Consider the following 17,511-nt stretch of genomic DNA (forward strand, 5'->3'; position numbering starts at 1 on the left):
GACCCCACCTGAGGGCCCTGTCATTGTGGCAATAGCATGAGGGGCCCTGGGACATGGCCTGGTCTAGTGACTGGTCAAGTCTACTGCAGAGGAGGAAAGTGGCTGGGCCCAGAAGGCCCCAGCCACTGTGGGCAATGACATGTGACCACTCATCAGGCTTAGTGGACTAGCCTAAATGCTTATCCCATTGTCTCATTGGACTTCACAGGTGCTGTATGGGAGGCATCATTAACCCTGCTTTCCAGAGTGGAGAACAGAGGCCCAGGGAGCTGAAGTGATTTTGCCATCATCAAACACGTTGCAAAGGCCTCCAGGGATTCCATGGCTGAGGCTTCAACCCATCGGCAGGCGCGTGACAGGAGCACATCAAAGGCACTACGCCCTGTGATTCTCACTGAAGTCCTGAACTCATTCTGCAACCCACCCAGTCCAATAACTGCTTCACGCCAAGCTCTGGGCTGGGCCCTGGTGATCCAGGGACAGTCAGGGAGAGCAGAGACGAGCATGCTGGGAAGATGAGCTGCACAGTGCCTGGCGCACAGGGGACACCCTGTGCTCTGCCAGGCGGCCCTGACCAAGGGCACCCTTCTCTGCAAGAGCAGCCCCCAGAGACCTTCTAGCAACAGCTAACTGGTCTCGGCACAGACCCCTGGTCTGCATTGTGCTAATTAAATTCTGCCTTCTGGGAATGCAAAGCCCAGCTAGAGAAAGGGGAAGACCCAGGGATCCCACTCGTTAGTATTTACCCAAAAGAGCTGAAATCAACACACTACAGTGAGACCTGCATTCCAGGTTTAGAGCATCCACAGTTCATATCGCCAAGTTATAGAACCTGCCTGAGTGTCTGTCAGCCGGTCAGTGGATGAAGAAAATGTGGTACCTCTACACCGTGGAGCTCTACTCAGCTATAAAGAAGAATGAAGCTATGTCACTGCTGGTAAGAAGATGGGACTGGAGAGCATCATGTGAATGGAACAAGCCAGACTCAGAAAGTCAAGGGTTGAATGTTGTCTCTAATATGTGGAAGCTAGAGAAAAGTAAGAGGTTAAAAAAGGAGTGGGGATCTCATGAAAAGAGAAGGGAGACAAGCAAAACAGAGAAAGGGGATGGAGGGGGAGGGAGGAGGAGCAGCAGGAGAGAAGAGGAACTGTGGAATGAAACTGACTGAACGATGCTATGTGCATGTGAGCCGAGATCACAGTGAGTTCTACTTTCGTGTGTAATTAAAATGCACAACTAAGAAATTATAAATAAGTAAATAAATAAATAAGAAGGAGAGCAGTAGGGTAAGGGAAGGGATTGGGGAGAGAGGAGGAAGGATAAAGAGAAGTACTAGTGATTGACGTGTAGCAAATTATGTTATAATGCATTTATGAATCTGTCAGCGTGAACCCCACTATTGTGTGGAGCTATAACGCACTCATGAAGGAAAGAAAAAGGAAACGGATGCTGGGAGCGGCTGGGGGAGAAGCTCATAATTATTCATAGTGCCCTCAAGGCTGCCCTGCACAGGCCCGGCCTAGAGGCCTCGTGGTCCACCTCCTTCCTGGCTGATCAAAGGACTGATGTCCAGCCAGTGGGCAAGGGCAGGGCTGTGCCAGCTGCTGACACACAGAAACCCTGCTGTGCCTGATGGAGATAAGCCACTCCCTGTGCCAACTTCCTCCACCCGCCAGAGCTTTGGCGCCAATAACCCAGCACAATGAGAGCCTCCACCTTGCCCCAGCCCGAGGCCAGGCGAGGGACTGCCTTCAGACATTTAACTCTTGCTTTGCTTTTCCTGACACCTATGCCATTTACCCCTCTTTTCAGTGTATCCCACCAGGGCCACAGAGCCACCCAAAGGTGCTGGGGAGGCTTCTTGGAGGAGGAAGCATCTCGAGGGGCCTTGAAGAAGCTGTCAAATTGGGCCAAGCAAGGATGGGGACCAGGCAGTGAAGTGGCATGAAATGCAAAGACATGAAGGGAGGGGCTGGGGAGGAGTCAGGGGAGCCCCCTGGGAAAGGGCAAGAGAGTAGGGGCTCAGCGTGGAGGGAAGAGCGGTATCCATTTGTCCTCTGACGTGGTCTGGACTCACCCAGGGTGTTTTCCAACCTGTGAGACAATGGGATACACTCCCTTTTGCTGGACACAGGGAAGAAGATACGAATAGCCAGGCTGCCAGCCTGTGACCTCCAGGATGACAGAGAAGACCACCCAAGAGCCTCATGATGCCCATACCTAAAATGGTTCACTTAATCTTCCCCACACTCCAGTGAGAGGGCTTGAGACGCAGACAGTGAATCTGAACCAAGACCAGGTTCAGGACGCTTTTGAAAAACAGCCCCGCTGCAGGGAGGGGACCCACAGTTCCACCTGGCTGGCCCCACCCCAGAAACCTCCATCCAAATAATGCCTCCCACTCTGCCTGCCTGCCTGCCTTCAGCACTCCCCTCTGACCTCATTCAGTGAACCCTGCAAGAGATGCTCTGTGCCCAGACACATTCGCTGAGGCCAGGCCCATCACGTTATTGCTAACTAGGCTTCTAATTTTAGGCCTGTGCCATTTCCATATATACAATTTCCACTTTCTGTTCAATTGTTTTTTTATCCTAAGGGCTTTCAACCAAGACCAGGCTGTCTCTACTCCTGGGAAAAATAAAATGGTGGAAACACGGGGCTGGGGTTGTGGCTCAATGGTAGAGTGCTCGCCTAGCATGCGTGAGGCCCTGGGATCGATTCTCAGCCCCGCATAAGGAATAAATGAATAAAAAAAATAAAGGTCCATCAACACCTAAAAAACATTTAAAAAAAAATGGTGGAAACACTACCTCACATTCATGTGCCATTGCTCACACTCCCCAGCCCAGCCCGGCAGAGTCGTCCCCATTCCAGAGGTGAGAAGCTGAGCCCCCAGACCAAAGGAGCAGCTGGGGTGGGCCAGGACACCTGAGTCACAGCTCCCTGGGCCCCACCCAGCTCTCTGAAGCATGGCAGGGTGGGCTTCAGAACTGGCAGGCTCAGGCCTCAGTGTCCCTGTTGGGCTACCTGAGAGAGATGCACCCTCCTGCGGCCTCAGTCCTTTCATCTGAACAGTGATGACATTCAATGCAGGGCGGGAGCTCAGGCTCCCTGGTCCTGTAACTCTCCACTGAACAGGACAGAGCAGATTGTGGCAAGTGACTTTTGAAAAAGGAGTCTTTACCTGTTAGCCATCAGAGTGCAGTCAATTTCTGGCCGCTTTGTCTTTGGAATGGCATACAGTGGGTACCTGTCCCCATGGCGAATCAGCACGTGCACGGAGATCAGCTTGAAATGATGTGGGGCGTGACCTGTGAGAGAAGCACAGGGTCCAGTCAATGCTTGACCCTTCTAAAAGGTGTCGCTTCTTTTAGAAGAGGACTGGTGGGGGAACCTGGCCAGGCCTGTGCTGGGAATGAGAGGGAGGCGGGGGGCGGGGGGCACCGAGAGGTCGCAGAGCAGCCATCAAGGGGCCTGAGCTGTGGGAGGGGCTGCTACATTGGGTGGAGGCTGCTGAAGAGCCCCAGAGGTGGGACAGGGGATGTGGCTGGGGACTGAAGGCCCGTGAGATGTGGGCGTGATATTAACGTGGCCTCACTCACAGGCAGAGACAGGGAGGCCTATGGCAATCCTGATAACCAGGCTGCTGCTTTAAATCCTCCATGAAACAGGGCACAGTGCAAACAGATAAATATTCCACACCAGCCTGATACACGCTCAGAAAAGCAAACCTTGCTGAAGGAACTGCATTCTCCCACACCTTTATGGCAAGACACCAGCAGGGCATCCCGTGGACATCTGAAGTCCACCCTGGGTCTACCCTGAAAAGCAGAGCAGCTGAGAGTGGGTGAAGCCTGGGAACCTGGTGGGGGCCACTGCTCCATCTTGCCCACTAAAGACCGTGATAATGGCAGACACCTCTGGAGGGTACTCCTGAGCGGTGTGCTGTTCACAGAGGTCACTTGCTCTCACCAGCATCTCACGCACGGGTCCCGCTGGCCAGCCCGTCTTACGTGGGGGCAGGCTAAGATTGGGGAACTCGCTACAGGACATGGCCTAGTGGCAACTGCTGGCTACAAGCCCAGGAAGGCCAGCTCCTTACTGCTGTGCTGCATGCTTGGAGAACTGTCCCCACAGGGTGCCCATGAGGTATCAAGGTCCCGTCTACAGGGGCCAGGTTGGGGGCACAGCCAGGCCCACCTTCCATGCTGCGCTCGGCCACGCGAGGGATGTTGCAGTACAGAAGGGCTTCGTAAACGGGGTCTGTCACCGGGGGCTCCGTCACCGGGTCGGGCATGATTCTCTTTCGACTCTTGCTGCTCGCTCCATTCCTAGCTGCTGACATGGGGATCAGGTGGACTGCGGGGAAAGCAGAGCAGGTCACGGAGATGCAGTCACCACAGGGCAAGGCCAGCAGCAGCCCAGGGTGGGGCTGAACTTCACCGTGAGCACCCATCCTCCTCTCAGAATGAGGAGAACTGTGGTCGGGTGAGGCCTGCTGAGTGACAGACACCGGCCTCACCTCCTCATTTAATGCCATCTGACTGTTGCAGGCGTCCACCAGGACACTGGTCTCCTTGAGACCACTTTACAGGAGGGTGAGGGCGGATGTAGGTGGAAGGTGGAGCCTTGGTTCGGCTCACTCCCCCGCCTCCAGACTCACTCTCCTTGCTGTAGCCTTCTGGTGTCAAGGGGGCATCCTGTGGCCTGTCCTGTCTGTCCACCTCGCTCCCTTCTTTCTGTCTGGTTGAACTGTCAATAACAGGGTCCCGGCCCCCTGGCAGTGTGGACCTGTGACCAGAGTCAGGAACGATAGTCATAGGGCACTGCCCTCCCTTCCCTTGAGAGGCGAGACAGACACTAGCAGAGGCTCACTCTTCCCTTCTGGGTGCTGGTCGATGTGAATGGTGACTCGGGGTTCCCCAGCCACCTATCCCTCCATGAACAGCCTCTGCCTCAGTGGTCCCCAATCCTTCCATGTTCGGGGAACACCCTGCTGCATCACAGATTTTTCTAGAACACCCTGCACAATAACAGTTGTACTCTCAGCATCTACCCTGTGAGGGAAATGAATGCAAATAAGGGCATCCATGGACCTGTTTAGCTTCTGAAAGGTTTATCAATTACTGGAATATACACATATGTCTGAGCAACTGCTGAGGCAGAGACCAACCACGAGTCCAAGTCAGTTTAAATTCCCTAACTTATTTTACATAAATATTTAAGATTTCCCTTTGCAAACATATGCTATAAGCAAAAGTTAAAAGATGGATGACACACTGAGAGGAAAATATTTGCAACATGTATAACAGACAAATCCCTGGTACCGATGATGATGATGATAATAATTTTTTAAAAAGCAGCAAAGTACTTAAGAGCCCCCACAACTCAAAAAAAAAAAAATCATTGTAAAAGAAAGAAAGAAAGAAAATAAATAAATCAGTATTGCCCTAAAAAAATCATTAAAGAATATAAACAGGATAATTACAAGAAAATAAGTACCAATGGCAAATAAACATATGAAACGATGCACAAGCTTGTTTGTAATTAAAGGAATACAAAATGAAACAACCCATGGGATATGATTTTTTTCCCCATCAGACTGGAAAGTCAGGTTTTGATGATAAGATGCAGTATCAGTCAGGGCGTGGGGACCCGGATGCTTGTGCACACTGTGGGTGAGAGTGGAGCCACCCTGACAAAGGAATTTGGCATATGCTTTACAAATGTGCACTAGCCCCCATCCTGTTATTCTGTGCCTGGGAATCTATTGTACAAATGTATCAATTCCCACGATCAAGGATGTATGGCCAAAGAAACTCACTGCAGGGTTTCTGCACTAAGGGAAAAGGGAATGAGCCTGAACACCCTGTACGATGCAATACTCTGCCCCAGCTACAGAGCAGGGGAAAGAATCCAGTATAAATTAAATGAACTAAATGAGCCAAGTCACTGGGCACTGATAGAATCCTCTTTTTGTAAACAACAACAACAACAACAAAACTAAATTTGTGAATATTCAGGCATTTGTTTAGTTTGTAAACGCACAGAAAAATGTCTAGAAGGATGTCCATCCCCACACAGTGACTTCTCTGAGGAATGTAGGGGATGGGGGTGTGAAAAGTGTTCCTGGTTTTCTACAAATGTCTGAATTTGTACACACCCGCCACACACATACATACATATTTATGGTAGGTACAGGTGACATGCATTCGTGTATTTTACATATAGATAGTATTTTTTTTTAAATTAAACTAGGGATTTAACCTAGGAGCACTTAGCCCTGAGCCACATCCCCAGCCTTTTTATTATATATTTTATTTAGAGACAGGGTCTTGCTGAGTTGCTTGGGGCCTCGCTAAGTTGCTGAGGCTGGCTTTGGACTGGTGATCCTCCTGCCTTGGTCTCTGGAGCTGCTAGGATTAAGGTGTGTGCCACCTGCCGGGCTTCTGTCATTATTTCTAACATGTCTCCCTGTATTGCTAAAGCAACACTCAAGAACTACAGGGTTGTCTTCAGCTCAAAGGTAGAGCCCTGGCTGCTCCTAGGACCCTTTCTTTCCACAGTGGAGGAGCTAGAAAGGCCAGCGCAGCTCAGGGTCTGGAGCTCACTATTGAGTGGTCAGTGCCAGAGTTGGGGACTATCCGACAGCAGATGCCCGTGGTGGCCCCTTAATGGCTGCCCTTGCGGTGAGCATGCCCGTCAGCCCTTGCCTCTACTCTCTATGGAATGTGGTGCATTCCCTCTGCACCTGAAGGGTGAGGGACACGGAAGAGATCCTGTTAAGTGAATGGCACGGGACAGAGGGGTGAGGGCTCCCGGACAGTGGGCCGTGGACACCCTGGCTCTCTGTAAGCACATGGCTGAGATCTGCTGGGGCTGCCACTTGGGAACCATGGGCCCAGTTGACCTGTGCATGACGCCAGGCAGCGTGGCTTGGGCCAGTAGGCCTTGCCCACATCTCTGGCTCCTCCAGCTGCCCCGGGGGACCATCAGAAACTCTGGTGATCCTGAGCAGATGACCAGAGTTCAGATATCACCAGGAAAGAGAAAGGGAGCCAAGGTGTTAGGAGTGAGAGTGGCCAAGCCAACAGATGGGAAGGGTGAGTTCCCATGACACATCTGGGAAAAATGATCCTTTGAATCTGAATGAGTGCCCTGGGCCATGGTGCCACCATGGCCAACGTGAGTAACAGACTAAGAAACATTGCTGATGACCCTGACCAACGGGCACACACTTTCTCCATGTGTGGTCCCCGAGTAGAAGGCTCTTGAGGCTCACTGTCACCCTGTCTACATATCTCTAAAGCTTGTGTATAACGATGCCAACGGGGTCTCGATTTCAAAGAAATGGCAGAGTATATTAATCTGCGAGGCATCTGCGTGGGGCCCCTCGCTCTCAGAAGAAACCGGTAAACTTCTATAAACCAAGTACATCCCATGTTGGCCCCCATCACACCACACACCAGATACACAGCGGGTGCTTCTGTGAGCAGTATTAGCAGATGTTCCTGTAGCTGCAATGAGGAGGATATAAGCTAAACTGACCCTCTATGCTTTTTCCAGCAATGACCTGCAGCCCAGGAGAAGTCCCCATCAGCCAGACAGTGGCCTTGGACACAGGGTCCTGCAGCCTGCAAGCCCAGGCCTTTTAATTGCTCAAGCCTGGTATCTATGCACCTGCCCATCCAGCCTTCCTTTCTTTGATTATAAGAAAGAGGGAGCAGGAAGCATTTAAACCTTCAGGGGAAAGGGCCTTCTCTGTCCATGCCACCTCCTGCACAGACTACTTGGTTCTGGGGAGCAGGAATGGTCAGTGAGAACCTGGATATAAAGCAACCTTGGTGGATTAAAGTCCAGCATCAGGGACCATTGGTGTCCCAGCGAATGTGAACGTGACAGACTTGAAGTTGGCTCAATTTTGTCTCCGGGACGTGCTGCCCCATGAGTCACACCACTGACCACGCCAGCCAAGAGAGGTCGGGGTCCAGGCTAGCCCCACTACCTGCTCGGTACCTTCCTGGCTCAGGGCCCAACTTGCTCTTGTTGGGACCTCAGCCCCAGTCGGGTCACCTCCTTAAGGGGCTGCAACCACCTCCTCCTTGGGACTCCACTGAACTCAGTGCTGAGCTTCCCTGCTTCCCAGGAATCCATGGTCTGACCGCAGGGAGGTGGCCCGGGGCTGTGACTTCCTAGCTGTTGTGACTTGGGGCAAGTACCTCTGCCTCTCTCTGCCTCATTCCCTTCATCTGTAAGACAAGTGGGGTGGGACTTGTCAGGGTGGTGGCTGGGATGTCCCGAGAGGTCACCTGTGAATGGAACATGGTAAGGGACCTAGAAACTCCCTCTCTACGTTTGTCACCTGGAGCAGATTATCCCTGTTCCTTGCAGGCTCTTGAAAGGTGCTCCCTTCAACCCGGGATCGGGAAGGGGTGCTGAGCCTGCGGCCCCTTCAGGGAGGCACCATGAGCAGTCCCCCTTCTCTCGGGCACCCCGGTCTTAGCTTTCCTGACTCCCTTAAGTCCATTCAGTTCACCTGAGATAGCACCTTCTCACCAGCTGAAACACACCTTGTCCTGCCACCTCCTGTCCCCCGTTTCCTCCTCACAATACTCCAAAAGGCTGTGGAATTCTCTCCCCCTCGTCGGTCTGCCGAGGAATAACGATGTGTTCCAACAGTCGATTCCCACAATTCCCCTGGTGCTCCTCAGCTCACTAGATTATCTTAAATGCCCAACCTGTGCTGAATCTAAAAATGGCTGCTGTAATTGCCAGATGAAAACCAGAACCACAACAGAGAGACCACACTCCAGTTACTGCCTCCAGTCACTCACGTTGGGGTGGAATCAGTTACCCAGGCGAAGTGTGAAAGTCAAGTTCACATCTGAAGACTTTGAGATGCTTGGTTTTACAAGATTAATAGAAGATAGCTGAGTACACAATTAGCCTTTTTTTTTGACCTGTCCACTTTGGGCCATGATAGAACACCAACCTTTCCTGTTTCCCCATTTTTTTTTTTTTAAGATGGGGATCTCACTAAGTTGCTGAGGCCAGCCTTAAACCTGCGATCCTCCTGCCTCAGCCTCCCGAGTAGCTGGGATTACAGGCCTGAGCCATTGCTTTTGGCTTCTTCCCTGTTCTTAGTGCTGCTTCATGGTGAACCAAATTGGGTAAGACTGTAGCAAGGGACTGATGAGCCTGGTAGCAAATAGTGAACCCCATGGCAGTTCCATGGCTGGGGACTGAGTACATCCTACCAAGGGTTCCTCACCCCAGCTATCTGCAAGCCTTTATCTCTTGCTTGCCTGATTCCTTGCCTGTCTGTCACTGGGACCTAAGCCCACCTATTGCCAGAGTTGGGGGAAGGGTTCCCCATGGTAGTCTGAGCTTGAGCCCCAGTTGTAGGAGGCTTCTTAGAGGTCAGGAGACCCCATATCCTTCACATTCCCTGTTAACTGGCCTCCACCCAACAGGTCATTGGATTAGATGATGTAAATATTTAAGAATCCAAATCATGACAAAAACTAGAAATGACAGATGTCTAGAATAGGCCTTGAGAAAGAATCAGGAAAGGAACCTGTCACTCACCTGCTTGGGTCCCAAATCCCCTTGCTTTCACCTTTGAGAATCTGATAAAAGCTACTGACCCTTGTCCCTGACAGTGGACTGTGTACAGTCTTTTGAATTTAGTTTCTGGGGGTCACAGGACCCCTGCAACCATAAGGGACAATACAAAAGCCCCTGGGTTCAGCCTAACAACATGATGTACTTGGAAACAGTTTTCTACTTTCAGTTGGCTCTTGAGAATCGACGCCACAAAATTTTCCCTTTTCACACCAAAAAGGGATCTTGACACTTCATTTAAACATGAGTTCATCCTAAAATAGTCAACGCTAAGGTATAAAAAGAAAAGGAAAATCACCCACAAGCCTGCCCCCAGAGAAACCCACACTGAACATTTTGGCCTCTGGGTGTGGCTGGGTGTCCTGCTGCGGGTTACACGTGTGCTTCTGTCCCTGGTCCGGTGCAATGGTGACAGAGAGTCACTGAGGCTCAAGGACAGTGTTCTCATCCTTCCAAGAGGAGTAAGATTACCCTTCTCCAGCATCACCCTTGGCCAATTCCAGCCCTGCTTAAGGAGGAGTGGAGATGCCACCTGACTCCCCAGTCCTTGCTGAGTTCTTGTCTTCCATCCTCCCAGAACATTCTGCCACAGATAATTTCTAATTCATTTGACTCAGCAAACACATACGTTGAGATTACAGGTGCCAGGGGTTTTAAAAATTCTAGTTCGCCAACTCATGGGGTTGGGACAATCACTAGCCCCACTTTGAACGGGAAGGAGTTGAAGCATGAAGGGGGTCAATGATTTGCCCGAGCTCCCACGGCTGATGAATGGCAGGACAGGGACTCCATCTGGGTGGTCTGGGTCCAGAGTTCACACTTCTTCCCACCTAGCTGTGCCCCTGCCTCCTATCTGCCCTGGCACCCGGTATGTGGCATTCTGAATGTCTGCTCCTGACACTCCAGAGAGCTGTCTGTGGCCCCTGAAGGACTTCAGTCCCCGCCCAGGAGGGAAACTCCAGGGACGCACATACTAAACTTCACACAGTCTCAGATTTCAGAGACTTGAAATGGGACCGGGTCCTATGACCTTCCTCATATTGAACCCTTCAGAGCTTGCAGACTCCAGTGATGGAGAACACAGCACCCAGGCCACCTCTGTGTGGCACCCCCTTCGGGAAATTCTACTTCCCGCTTAAGAGAAACCTGTCTCCACGTTCACGTGGGCCACGCAGATCAGGTCTGACCCCTGGCAGAGCGGGCACTTCAGATTTTGAAGATATCCTGGTCTTTCACTTCTGTAGGCTAGCCTCGCCTCCTCCACTTGGGATCTGAATCTCCAGTCCACCTCCAATCGTTCCCTCTGAACCTGCTCTGATCAATCAGGGCCCTGCCCAAGAGGACCACCCCCAGATACGTACACCATGTGCTCTGTACAGATTAACCCCCATCCCGGCCAATGTGCTCTAATAAAAAATAAATAAACGGATGACATATTTCAAAAGCTTCCCCCTCCATCTTGTGGCTGAAGGAACAGAAGCTCTGGCAGCCTTCTGGAACACCAAGAGCCCTAGTTTCTGATGACAGTGCATTATGATGGGAGTGTGGTTTGCTTAAAAGATTTATGTTGGCTAGGCTTCCATGAGCCAAGGGTTTTTCCAAAATTCTTCATTCTCATACCGATCCTGCAAAACAGCAATCGTTAACTCTATTTTACGGGAAGGAAATGGGGTACCCAGATGCTTAGCGGGGAAGCTGAGCTTCCAACCCAAGGCTGGAATTCAAGAGCCTGTGTGCTCCTGTCACACCGCCATTTTGGGAATGCCAGTTGGAACATGGAGCACCAAGCACAAAATAAGCATCAAGGAAATGCTGGGGCAGAGGAGGGAAGTGGGGAGACTATAAATGAGCAGAAGAAGCAGAAACATAACTAATGATTCACGAGTCTTCACAGCCTGACCGTCTTTCCCTGCTGTGATGAAGGAGCCCCGCGATTTAAGAAGTCATTTTTCTACTTGTGGGAATTTTAACTAGGATAACATCAAGAACTTGGAAATACAGAATAGGTCCATTATATGCTAATGGACCTATTTCAAGAGACTATAAACTGTAACTTAATCTTTTGTGTGTCCCTTCCCTACTAACCCCCTCCAACATCAAACCCACATAAGCACTTAATAAATGCATGTGGGCTCACTGCATTCCTTCCGTACCCAGAGGAAGAAGCACTTATTTAAGCAACCTAATTTCTGAATCGTAACCTGGGTCTTAACTTTTTGGTATTCAAAACACCAGAAAAGGAAAACTACCAACCAGAGGAAATAAGATAGACGATCATTTCAGAAAACAAAACCATACTGCTTACTTCAGGCAATGAGAAGACCAAGTTAGAGTTTATGGCCTCAAGCATATTATTTAAGATTATTATATGGGCTGGTATAAAATTCAAAAATTAGTCAAAAGGAATTATAGAGCAAAAGTTCCATACATTTTATGGTAAGAATAAAAAAAGACAGTCTTACTCAAGTAAAATCTTCATAGTATGAATTAGTGCAGTTTCTTATACCGAAATAATAAGCAAGCAATAAAGCAATAAAATAAATAAAGCAACTGAACTTCATTTCTATAGAAACGAGAAAATTCCAGTTATACTTTACCTAGGAGTAGAAGAGAGGCAAGAACGTCCATTTCTTAATATCTTTCTGAACTCCGACGTACCCCAGAATAAAGAACTTAGAGCCAGCCAGGCTAATTTACCCTGCAAAAATTTTCCTTAAAAAAGCGTGGCTGAAAATTGGCTCTCCTGAAACAGAGGTACTTTCAGAAGAGTTATATAAGCAAGACACACACAGGCCCATTCAGTGACGTGAGGACCAGCGCATGCCAGAGAACACAAGTCACCCACAGCCACCTCTCAGAACCTATTGGGTCTCAGGGTAAAACCTCTGGGTTGACTGTAACATCCCACTTCTCTGACCAAAGGGTGGAAACTTTTTAATGAGAAATTATAAACAATTAAACTACTGAAAATCAAACCACCCTTTTTTTGGAAAGGATTCATAGTTTGCAGCTCATTAACCATCTGGAGTATTTTTAAACTTCTTGCGCCCACATTCTCTTGACCTCCTTTCCAATTCTGGAAGGATGAAATAAGTTATTTTAAATTTTCTTTACTATTAGAAATAGCTTGTCACGTGTCCCCAAGGTGCGCCTGGCACAGAGTCACGCTGGAGGTGAATCGGGAAGACCTGCTCCGAGCCTCCTCTTTGCTAAACCACCTACTCCCGATGCCAACTCTCCCCACAGGAACTCACCACATCCCACCCACTGCCTCCTCTTTCTGTCACTGAAAATGAGACGAAATGCCACCTCCTCACAAACATGTTCTGGGTGGTGACAGGTGCCAAAAGAACAGGTCCTCTGTTCTATAGGGTGAGGTGATAAAACAGATAGAAGTCAGGTGGCGGCAAAAGCACAATTCCCAGCATAGACAGACGCTTGCTCGGCTTTTAGTTCAGAAAGGGAATGAGGGCCAGCCTCGTTCCCAGAGTGGGCTTGGATTCATCCATCCAACCTACGTTCACCTACTATGTACCTGGCAAAGCTGGTTCCTGGGATACAGAGGCAAACATGACAGGGTCCCTGCTATCAAGAACAGACAATCTTATAGAAGGAAATGACACAAGAATGGAAAACACTGGGCTGGGGCTGTGGCTCAGTGGCAGAGCACTTGCCTTGCATACGTGAGGCACTGGGTTCAATCCTCAGCACCGCATAAAATAAATAAATTCGTAAAACAAAGGTATTGTGTCCATGTTCAACTAAAAAAAAATTTAAAAAAAAAAGAATGGAAAATGTTGATACTGCCTGGTTAATGACAGGAGGGACAGACTCTGTGCTTCTAGATGTACGTCACAGAAGCAGCAAACACTTGGGAGCCCATGGAAGATTCCTGGAGGAGAGGAGGCAAGCTCTGAAAGAACCCGGGGCCAGGTACAGGAAGAGCACCCGTTGCTGAGGACAGAGAGAGTGGGCACACAGGGAGGCTGGCACTTGTGGAGAACAGCAAGCACAGACAGGCCCCTCGAGGGCCACCAGGAAGGGCCACCGTCAAGGAGGTGTCAGGGCCAGGTCTGTGCTTGAGGACATCTGCTTGTGGGGAGCTGTAGTGTGCACAGGTTTGGGGCACAGACTGGACACAGGGATGCCACTGAAGGATGTGGAAGTCGGTGGACTGGCCTCACCAGCGACATCTTGTCTTGTCACACAGAATTGCCCACGCCCAGCCCCCGCTGCCCAGGAACCTGAGTTTGATGCCAGTGACCTCATGGCTCCACCCTGCCCCCAACAACTCTGGCCCTAAGTCTTACTGAAAAATTAAGAGGACACTGAACTCCCCTGGGGGCCAACCTGAGCCCAAACACCCCTGCTCTGTGTGAGTTTGCCCGAGAAGTCAAGTTGGGCCACTCGGCCTCCACCTCGGCCTCGGTTCTGGGAATAACTGGAGTTTTAATGTCCATACAGAAGTAGAAAATGTGTCACAGGACCTAGCGAGCACTCTTGTTTCTCATAGCCCAAAGAGCAGCCCCAGAATATTGGTCAGTGATTTAGGTTTCCTGCTTGCAGCCTTATACCCCAGGTACCAATGAAAAAAAAAAAAAAAAAAAAAAAAAAAAAGACCCTATTGTTCAAAACCTCTGTGGTTCATTGAGAAAGAACAAAGGCTCAGGGGCCTCCCTGCTTCCTACAGACTCAGACCCCCTATTTCGGAACGATGCCCTCACCCTCCCGCACGGGGCCTGGCCCTGTACTCACAGAACTGCAGACTGAGGCTCAGGAAGGCCAGTAGTGCAGCCAGGGCCAGCAGCAGCAAGAAGCGATTGCGGAAAAGCATTATTTATTTGTTCTATTTTCTCTTCATGGTTTCACCTCTTCATGGAGCACCAGTCCTGGGGGAAAAAGCAGAGGCGATCGCTAAACAGGTGTCGAGCGTGGAAAACCAGGTCTGTAGCTGAAAACCAGTTAGCCCTGTCCCCCGACAGGGAGGCCAGATGCCCTGGCTGGACAACAACCACATGTTCTATCATAAGTTCTGGTCGCCAGATAAGACCAGGAGAATATTCCTGTCAAGTTGGTAAGAGGCGGCCAGTTCATGAATGCTTACCTGACATCAACAGGAGTGAGATATTTTTGGAAACGGAAAGACGAATCCAGGGTCTGCTTGTCGAGTATTTGCAGTGTGCTAGACAATGCCACCTCACCCCATAACAACCACTAACCTTTAAACCTCAACCTCTTTGGATGACCATTTGGCTAATCTGACCTTGGCCTTTAAATGAAATCATCAATTTGAACGTCCATCATTGAAGTGTGTCTCACAGTAAAGCTTTCAGGGGTGGCTGGGGTGTGCTGAAGGATTGGCTTCACACTAACTATCCCCATGTGCCAATCAGAGACCTCCCTCATCGTGGACCATGGAGACCACTGAGGAGGGATCTTCCTGCAGCCCCAACCCACCCATTCTAATTTTCTCTGACCACATTAGAACTGTGCAAAGGGAAATTAAAAATAAAAAAAAGTAACTAAACGAGATCCTTAGTGTCCTGCCTGGGAAAACAGTGAAGAGCACTGTGGTCTTACCCTATTGGTCTTATACAGTATGTTTATTTTCTGGTTCTCACAGTAGAACTTGAAAACCACAGTCTCTTTAGAAAAGATTCTGAAACCACAGTAAGGTTTTAACGGTTATTCAGTGTCCCCCAGAGCCCTGACTGTCAAGATGGGATAAGAGCTTATCTGCTAATGTGGCAAGGACTTCACACACTCCACAAATATACTAAAGGCCACTGAATGGCACAGGGGAGGTGGCCTGTGTGGCGTGGGCACTTGTTAAGCTGCTTTCTTAACAAGCTCATCTGCCGGATTGAATCAGGAGCCAGAGCCTCTCCCCACGGGCCCTGCATGGAACTTTGAAAAACACCTCATTTTAAAAGGGACCTGTCAAAGCTTGTACCAAAAGAGAACATTTGCTAAGAATTTGAAGAAAATGCATTTGTATTTCTGGCCGCTATGGCCAGCATCTGGCAACTCTGTTACCGACAGATCCTGCTTTACATCTTTAAATAGAGTCTGCCTCTATCCCTTTAGTTACCACCCCTGACCAAGAATCAAGTGCCCCAGCACCCAGACTGACTGGCAACTCCTTCTGGGGACAGTCCCCTCTAGGCCTGGGAGGGGACTCATCTGCCTCACAAGCTCTTTGACATTTCAGGCTTAAAAAAAAAAAAAAACCTTCCCTGGCTATTCTGCCCATGATTTAATGTACTGGGGACCCCAAATAAAGTTTTCTGTTTCTGAAAGTTGAAGTCCCATTAGCTGCCTCCTGGAGGTGCTGGTAAGGACATCCACAGATCCAGAGGGCGGCTGGGCAGAATCTAGGCTCAGTGAAGGCCAAGGCCAGGGTGTCTGCACTGCACCCCGAGAGGCTGAGATCACAGTAAAGAAACAGAATCGGGTTCATCTGACCATGGTTTCCTCCTGTGGCCACTCAGAGGGTGAGCCCTTGGTGCCCACGAACCCTAATCTCAGATAGTGTCAACCCCCGGGGGACTCTGGCTCCTGATCCAGTCTGGTGGGTTCCTCATGCAACAGTAAACCAAGGGAGCACAGCCTGAGTGGCACCCCGGTCTCTGCCCCCTACCCTGGGCAGGCTTCGCTGACCACAAGCTCCCAGAGGACAGGTACGGAAGTGGCACATGGGCCTGCAAACGTCCGTCTGCAGGGTTTTCAAAGCTACTCTGAAGAAAGGTGGTGTAGTCGCTCACCACCTTCCTCCTAGGAGTAGGAGCCCCTGGCCCTCTCTGGCCAGAGAGCCTACAGCTCAAAGCCAAGCATTTCCATTCACCGAGCACTGTGGGAAGCAGCGGCCGTGTGGCCTGGGTATTGCCTGGCTCACTCCTTGCAGGGTGGGCGTGCACATCACCCACGTGCAGATAGAAAACAGGAACCCAAGGGCACAAGGCAGAGTGGTGGTGCCAGGGCACAAAAGGAGCTCCCGATGCCCCTAGAGCTCCCCTCTATGGGTTACAGTGTCCTTCCCACACACCACCGACTCTGGCCACAATCTGCTGATCAACACAGATTGAGTTCACCCTGGACATGCCCAGCTCAGCTTCTCACGCTCTTCAAGGGGCAGCAGCTTCTTCAAATGCCATCAATGACCTCCTGACACAGTGATCCTTTTAATGTGAAGAATGGGGAGAGAGAAGACTAGGGAAAAGGCTCAGAGCAAATTTAACCCTTTTGGTGTCTCTGCATCGCCACCACAAACAAGTATGTTGGCTTTTCTTCATGGTTTCCTCTGCCACCTTCTTTTTGAATGTCCACCTTTGGTCATTCTCATTCTCCTTTGTGTGAATATCTCCTAGAGTTGCTGCCTGGGAACTGGCCTTTGGGGCCTTTCTAAGTTCTACCCCTAGGATGGACCTATAGGCCTGGCTGTCCCTTGCTGCTATATATTTGGGGACCCTACAGGCAGACAGAGGCAGAGAAAGGGCAAGGTCCAGGACTTCAGTCAACTATTCATCCTCTCTAAGGCCATTTCCTCATCTAGAAAAGTGGACTAATTACCTCAGAGGACTAAATTTCAGGCTGAGTACAGTCCCCACCATAGCAAAGATATTCCAGAGACTGGGTGTGACCACTTTGTCTTGAGTCCTCAGCTCTTGCTTCCTTCCTCCTGGGAAATAAAATTTAGAGTGGAAGTTTCTCAGCTCTTGTGGTCCCTCTGGGTGTGTGAACACTCAATATTTGCGCGTTCCTGTCTACATCCCTCCTTCTGCAGCGATGGCTCAAGTCTTACCTGGGAGTCACTGTGGGAAATCACCCACCCAGATTTCTGAGTCTAGGTGGGGTCTCTTGCATTGTCACCTCAGAGGCCACACCTGC

The 17,511-nt window shown here is 50.1% G+C and overlaps 1 protein-coding gene across 6 annotated transcripts in view; it reads right to left on the reverse strand.

Moving 5' to 3' along the window:
- Positions 1–17,511, reverse strand: part of Pxylp1 (2-phosphoxylose phosphatase 1) — a 54,550-nt gene that overhangs the window by 12,993 nt on the left and 24,046 nt on the right. For 5 of the 6 annotated variants that reach the window (XM_046431710.2, XM_046431712.2, XM_046431711.2 and 2 more), the window contains 3 exons: positions 14,380–14,513; positions 4,201–4,359; positions 3,185–3,311 (listed from right to left, as the gene is read on the reverse strand). In XM_046431710.2, the coding sequence (XP_046287666.1) occupies positions 3,185–3,311; positions 4,201–4,359; positions 14,380–14,458 (365 nt within the window). In that variant the 5' untranslated portion in view covers positions 14,459–14,513. Of the gene's footprint in view, positions 1–3,184; positions 3,312–4,200; positions 4,360–12,221; positions 13,851–14,379; positions 14,514–17,511 lie in introns of those variants that run through there. The other variant, XM_046431718.2, reaches the window with a different exon arrangement.

The sequence above is a fragment of the Marmota monax genome, unplaced genomic scaffold, assembly GCF_021218885.2.
Source record: "Marmota monax isolate L192 unplaced genomic scaffold, Marmota_monax_Labrador192_F-V1.1 WCK01_AAM20220418_F8-fsc00022, whole genome shotgun sequence".
NCBI classification, from domain to species: domain Eukaryota; kingdom Metazoa; phylum Chordata; class Mammalia; order Rodentia; family Sciuridae; genus Marmota; species Marmota monax.